Below are 7492 nucleotides of genomic sequence, written 5' to 3' on the forward strand. Positions count from 1 at the left end.
GAGGAATTCAGCAAGAGGCCACATTCAGAAACAAGTGAGGATAAATTAACCTTGAGACAATGATAACGAGTGTGGTTTGTCCTGGATTGAAAATGCAGCGTCTGGACACAGCTTTACTGCTTTGGGCACTGTGCCAGGGGATGACCCCTTTTTCTGGACAAAGAGCTCCACATTACAGGGGTTCAACTCATTCACTGTCTGAGTGTTCCTCACAATTTGTTGGCTTTTGGCAGGCCCAGACAGCCATACTTTGGAAAAACTGAGTTTTAGTAACTCAGGAGTGAAATCGAGCCTGACAGATAAAGACATACTTTCAACAAGTACTGTAAGACAAGTTACATAATCCTACAATCAAAGATAAATAAACTCACTTTACCATCAATTTCTGGTTTTGTTTGGGATGACAAGGTAATGATCTTGTAATAAGATGCACACAAATGTCTTCAGTTTCTCTCTGTACATGTTATTTCCCTCAAATGTACTCTTCTAAGATAAAAATAGTATGTGAGCCTACTGAAGATGCATAGTAGCTAGACATGTGAGAATTAAAATGGTGCACCTAAACAAAAGCTGATTTTCACAGAATCACAGAGTATTCTAAGTCGGAAAGGACTCACAGTGATCATCAAAGTCCAACTCCTGTCCCTACAAAGGATCATCCCCAAGGATCACACGGCGTGCCTGAGAGCATTGTCCAAATGCCTCATGGACTCCGGCAAGCTGGGTGCTGTGACCCCTTCCCTTTTTTGTGCTCCTGATGTCCATTGCGATGCTTTTGCCTGTAAGCAGACTGTGTCTTGCCGTAGGAGTATATGGAAAGGACAGGACAAACAGAGCCGTGAAGAGGGCCTGGGGGAGGACAGGGACAAGTAGAGAGTACAGGAGGGCCTATTTTTCAAGGCAACTCACTTTGGAAGTATTTATTACAGCCAAGAGTGCCCTGTCCCTGAATTTCACTCATTAAAACTCACTCATTAGACCTCCTCGTTCTATATAACTAGCCGAAGACAGGCTGTAGTGAGGGGGGGGCGGGAGGGACTATCTCTTCTGCCGTGCCTGCAGCGAGGGGACAAGAGGAAATGGCCTCAAGCTGAGGCACGAGAGACTCAGATTAAACATTATAAAAAAAGTTTTCACTGTCCGTGTGCTCAGCCATTGGAACAGGTCGCCCAGGGAGTCAGCGCACGCCCTGGAGATGCTCAAGCTGCCCCAAGCCGCGCCCCCGGAGATGCTCAAGCTGCCCCAAGCCGCGGCGCTGGGTGACGAGGTCCAGCGCCTCAGGGGTTACAGTGGCGGCACCGCCCCCGGAAGGGGCCGCCGTGGCGGAAGCGGGGCGGGGCGCGGCCTCTTCTGCGCTGCCGCCCGGGCAAGATGGTGAGCGCGGGCCGCGGGTGCGGGGCATCCACAGCCATCCACCGCCATCCGCGCCCGGCCGGGCCACGCCGGCGGCGCCGCAGGCTCACCCGGGCGCCGGGGCCGGGGCGGGGTTGCTGTGCCGGGCGGGGCGGCTGTGCTGCGGTGCGGGGGGGCCGTGCTGCCGTGCGGGGCCCTGGGCGCTCCGGGAGCCCATTCTCTGTACGCGTCGGCCCCGTGGCCGGCGAAGCCGTGCGGCAGCGCGGGGAGGGCGGTCAGGGGAGGGCGGTTTGCTCTTTGCTGGTGTTGCGGGGCAGCCGAGGTGACCGCGCCGGGGCTCCGCTTCACTTCAGCACGGGGTTGGGGGCGCCAAGGGATGGCGGCGAGAGGCGTGAGGAACAGGATGGCTGAAAATGGAGGCAACATGTAGGCGAAAGTGAGCTGTGGTTGGAAGCTAAGCGTGCCTCCGACCTGTTACTATAACTCGGTTGGTTTGCGCGTGTTTTTTTAAGTCTTGTTCTTTTAGTTTGCGTGACCTGGAAGTGTTAGTGGTGTTTCCAACGTGTCATGTCTTGAACTGATTTTCAGACGAAGGGAACATCGTCATTTGGTAAGCGGCGAAATAAGACGCACACCTTGTGTCGTCGATGCGGGTCCAAGGCGTACCATCTGCAAAAATCAACCTGTGGGAAATGTGGTTACCCTGCCAAGCGTAAGAGAAAGTGTAAGTAGTCTTCAAGTTTAAAAAACAATTGTTTCTTTGACTCTTTCAGTAGCCTGAGTTTTTTTTCCAGCCAAGGAGGAATATTGTGACACTTCGTAGTGTTTGGAAATTTTTCCAAATTAATGGTGGCTTGATTATGTTTTAGGTAATGTGTAGTGTTGCTGTGTAGGAACTGACTTAAATTATAATTTTTTTTTGTTGGTTTGGATGAATGTGTCATAATTTAATGTGCAGCGTAATTATTTGGTGCAGATGAATAACAGTAACTTAACATGTTTTAGATAACTGGAGTGCAAAGGCTAAAAGACGAAACACCACTGGTACGGGTCGCATGAGGCACCTGAAAAAGGTCTACCGTCGATTCAGGTATTATATTTTATTAGACACAAAAATGGTGTGAAATCCTGCATAGACATCACTTAATTATAAAATTTGTCATTCAAAGTTAACATTTTAATTTATTTTTTTAGTATCACTTAATGTGGTATGATCTTCTTAAATATATCATGAAATGATACTTCATATCCCTCACTCTTTGGTAAGACATGGTGGTGTATAAAGTTCTGATGTTTCTGTTAAGTGAACATAGAACACAGAGGTGATTGTAATAAAATGCACATGTCTAAAAATACACGCTTTGTGTAGTATTGCCTCTATTTGTGAGTTGGTTAAATTGATGGTTACACTGAAGTGGGGTTTTACAGAGACAAATCTAGAAGTGCATTCCAGTCCCTGTTTGCCCAAAAAAAAAAGTTCAGGATAGGAATAACTTCTGGAGCCTCTCTTTATTTAGAGTTCAGTTAGCAGTGAGTAGGTGTTACATCAGATTCTGAGTTACGGGTTTCTAAACCGTGATATAAAAATTTTGAGTTGTACTTAGGAGGTAGTGGTGGGAGTTTTGTACTGTTCTTAAGGATTTCTTTTGTATGACCATCATGTTCTAAAATTGAACTCTGACTTCTGGTCTAATGAACAAGAAAGCTGTATGATAAATACCAAGTAATTCAGGACTGTTGTCATAAAAATGTAGATTTGATTTAACAGCAAAACGTAGGAGGTTTTAAGTTTCAGTCATGGGTGTAGTTGAAAACCATTCAAGGCAGTTGTTAATAAGATGTTTGTTTTAACAAATGTGCGTATGAATTCTGTACTGAGATAAGCTGAAAAAATGTAATGAGTTTACTCTGAAACATCACTGTCAGAAAATAACCTGGAGCAGGAATCAACTTTACAGAAAGTTATAACTATATTTCTACTTGCAGGAATGGATTCCGCGAGGGAACCACACCGAAGCCCAAGAGAGCAGCTGTTGCAGCCTCCAGTTCATCATAAAGACTCATCTATTTGTTAAAATAAATGGTCTTATCCAGAAAATCTTGTCACCTTTTTTTACATACTTCACTGAAATGCAGAATTGCTGATACTACAAAAACACCCACAAACACAAATTCTTAAATGATCAATTTCAAACAACCCTTTAATTGATTTTTCATTTGATACGACCTCTGTCTTAAAAAGGATGGTTACCTTTGCACTGAACTGAAAAAGAGTCTTGTACTTACTACTTTAAAGAGCTTCCCTGTCAGAGAAATGGGATATTGGCACTATGGACTTGCCTTGTGTGCCTCTGAATCTCATTGTGCCCAAGCAGGGAGAGTCAGAATTTTGTCCTGAAGATAGTAGGTATAATAATGGCTCTGTGTGATGCTCTTGGAGGCATTAGTGAAAGAGGGGTTTTCAGTCCTGCCCGTTTTTTGCTGCTTTGTGGCACTGAAAGGCCCACAAAGGTACTGTGTTGTGTGGGTCATTGATTCTTGGAAAAAAAAAACCACCTAGCTCTGGAGCACAAATACTGCCAGATACAGAGAGGTTGGAGATCTGTAGATGGCACAGGAGTTGCCCAAATGACTTGGAGAGCTTGGTGTGGAAAGAAGACACAGAATGACCTGAATTAACCATGCTGGGTGTAAATAATAAAAAAATAAATTATCATTCTTATGGTAGAAAAGTCACTTGGAGTTACTTAAAAATTACATTGATGCCTGATACATTTGTACCCTATGTGGTGTGTTACTGGCTTTCAAACTGCTGCTAAGAAGGTGATTGTAAGGTGCTACTATGAAAGTTTTGGGAATTACAGTAGTCACTGCAAGGGTTTGAGGGTTTTTAAAGCTTACAGAGACAATACTAGAAACTCAAAAACCTGAGATGCTTTTAGATGCTAAGCTGTTTTACTGCAAATCTTACTGTTTTGTCATGAACTCTCAGAAGCAGCATACTGCTTTGTCGTTACTGAATGAGCAGCAGTTAATGTATCACCTTGTGCAAATCAGATTTTCAGCCAGGCTTGAAATTGGGGTGTCTCTGACTGCTCGCTCTTGTATTTTTAAATTGAGTCGAGTCAGTGCTTTTTGATATTGGAGTGTACTGACTTGGGCTGTGTCTAAACAGAGAAGTCTTCCCCCTGCACTCACTCTGGTTAGAAGTGTTCTGTCTGGAAGAGGTTGGAATGTAACTGGTGGTGATGTTGTTAAAATACACTGTGCACACTACGTGTTTTGTGTATTCCCAGGGCTAAGGAGTGCCTCTGAAATGTTAAAAAGCAGCCATCAGGATTCTAAGGGCGGGCTAGTTGAGCGATGGTACAGTTGGACAGTGCTATGGCAGGTACTCTGACTATGGGTGGGAGTGAAAGCCTTGGCAAAGTCTTGCGTGATCTTTGTGTAGCATGGGATTTTGTTCTAAGCAGCCTGTTTGACCTGCAAACATGATAAAACACAGCACTAGCTATGTTTGCTGCTATCTGTTAGCTTCTCATGAATTCTACTCCTGGAAAATGAACATTTGTATAATATGTAACACCATGGTAACAGTGATTGAAACTTGCAAAGACTTGCAGTAACAAAACCTTTATTTCAGGATGAATTTCACTTATAGCAAGAATGAATTTTATGGAAAAGAGATTTGACAGCCACTGCATTTTCAGTTATTTTAGAATTCTTGGAGAGGGACAGAAAATAAGTTTTTTGGGGCTCTGTTAGTCCTGTCCAGAAAAAGATTATGAAACTCACGTGTCACATGTCAGCTATCGTTAGACTATACTGGAAACAGATTCTGAAGCATTCCAGTTCTTTGCAGTGTTTTTCTACATGTTGAAAGCTAGGCTACCGTGGTGGTTGCTCAGTATGTAATATTTTGTTGAGATCTTGTTACTAGGATTTTAACTGAAGGGTTATCAGTTAGAATTGAACCTCTGCATAATGTTCACTGGCAGTTTAGATCAGCCCCTTTATGTATATAGAATTATTGCAATACACAGTCTGTAATGATTGATTTTTGCATCCTTCAGACTGATACATACAGCATGCTTAGATGGTGTAGTCCAAAATATGTCAGAAATGACCACATATTGTTCAGTGTGCAAGTCTCACTTTTGAGAAGTGAGAAACACATAGAAGTGTATTGGATGAAGGTTTCTCAAAGGCAGATGTTCAAGTGACTACAGTAGTGAAAGATCGATCACCTTTGGTAAAATATTCTTATGTGGTAATGTGTTGCCCTCCTTCCCCCTCTTCTGAGGCCAGCCAACTGTCTCAGGATGCAGCCTATAACAGCAGGCTGCATGAGCATCTCCCTCCCAGAGGAACGTCTCTCAGAGTTTGGCAAGTCTCACGATGAAGGTGTTAGTCAACCATAGGACTCACTGCCCTCAGAGTGGGAGTGGAACAGAGCTGGCAGATCTTTTAAGGGTGCATTCCACAGAGCGGAAGAGTTCTCGATCTTCACATATAAGAAACCCAGAAAGGAAAGAGAAAAGCGTGGCTCAGTCAAGATCTGCTTGTCACACTAAAGGAAAAGAAGGAAATTCACAGGCAGGGAAGCAGGGACAGGTGTACTGGAAAGAGTATTGGGGATGTTGCTCAGTTGTATTGAATTGGGGTCAGGAAGGCCAAGGTGTGGCTAAAACTGATCTTGACAAGGGATGCAAAGAAGAGGAAAGGCTTGTATAGGCATGTGATCCATCAAGGGAAGGTCAAAGAAAGCATAGCCACCCACACGGTGAATAATATCAATTACAAAGATATTGGGATTCAATGTGTAGTGTGAGAATTTGCAGGTGACACCAACCTGAGTGGTTCAGGTGACATGTTCCAAAGGACAGATTGCCATCTATAGGAACCTGGACAAGCTTGTGGACTCATGTGAACTTAATAGTGGGATCATGTGAACTTAAAAGTGCCTCAAACAAGGCCAAGTGCAAGGTCCCGCATGTGGGTCAAGGCAACCCCCAGCTGAGGGATAAAGGGATGGAGAGCAGCTTTATGAAGAAGGGTAATGGTGCATGAAAAGCTAGACATGAGCTGGCCATGTGTGCTTGCAGCCCAGAAAGCCAACCACATCTGGGACTGCATAGAAAGCAGCATGGGCAGCTGGGCAAGGGATGTGATGCTGCCCTACTACTCTACCCTCTACGGAGAGACCCCACCTGGCCTGCTGCATCCAGCCCTGGGGACCCCAGCATAGGCAAGATGTGGTTCTGCTGGACCATGTCCTGATAAGGGTCACAAAAAATATCAGAGAGCTGGAACAACACTCCTATGAGTACAGGCTGAGAAAGTTGGAGTTGTTCAGCCTGGAGAAGAGAAGGTTTCAGGGAGACATTATGGCAGCCTTTAAATACTTGGAAGAGGCTTATCAGAAAGATATGGACAGACCTGTTTAAGTAGGGCCTGCAGCAATAGGACAAGTGGTAATGGTTTTAAACTAGAAGAGTTAGATCCAGGCTACATATAAGAAAGAATTTCTTTTACTAAGAGGGTTCTGAGACACTGGAACGGGTTGCCCAGAGAAGATACGAATGTTCCAGACCAGGCTGGATGGGGCTCTGAGCAATCCTGCCTAGTTGACGATGTCTGGCTGATTGCAGGAGAGTTGGACTAGAAGACCTTGACAGGTCCCTTCCAACCCAAGTCATTCTGTGATTCTGGTATTTGCATTGTCCTCAACCTCAAAGCTAGAAACAGCAGAAGAGATAAAAGCCTGAATCTGGGCAAAACATATGCTTTTGTGGGGAGGAAAGGCAAGGTGGAAATAGCACCTTTCACTTGTGGAAGAACCGTGCTATATATTCAGTGGTAATGTGGAGTCAGAGGCCAAGGAGAAAAGGGCAAGAGGTGAGTGTGAAATCACACTGATTATGCCAAGGAAGCCCTAATGCCAGCAAGTAGAAACCACCCACATTAATTGCCCCCCATTTAATATTGTTCACTTAGTCTGGAGAACTGGGGAAAGGAGGTGAAGGCGTGGGAGTTTCCTGTAACCTTCCTCTTCAATTGATGATCTCTCCATTTGAAAATAATCATTCAATAGTCACATTTTCTGCAGGTTTATCTGTTTCTTTGAACAGGGGTTGGA

The 7492-nt window shown here is 44.5% G+C and overlaps 1 protein-coding gene across 1 annotated transcript; it reads left to right on the forward strand.

Annotated features, from left to right (window-relative positions):
* The first annotated feature begins 1305 nt into the window (after positions 1–1305).
* On the forward strand, positions 1306–3451 carry RPL37 (ribosomal protein L37). Its single transcript, XM_050328736.1, has 4 exons — positions 1306–1374; positions 1942–2077; positions 2359–2443; positions 3340–3451. The coding sequence occupies exons 1-4, from the start codon at positions 1372–1374 to the stop codon at positions 3407–3409; spliced, it is 294 nt and encodes a 97-aa protein (XP_050184693.1). The 5' UTR covers positions 1306–1371; the 3' UTR covers positions 3410–3451.
* The last annotated feature ends 4041 nt before the right edge of the window (positions 3452–7492 follow it).

The sequence above is a fragment of the Myiozetetes cayanensis genome, unplaced genomic scaffold, assembly GCF_022539395.1.
Source record: "Myiozetetes cayanensis isolate MyiCay16 unplaced genomic scaffold, myiCay2020 scf4, whole genome shotgun sequence".
Taxonomy (NCBI): domain Eukaryota; kingdom Metazoa; phylum Chordata; class Aves; order Passeriformes; family Tyrannidae; genus Myiozetetes; species Myiozetetes cayanensis.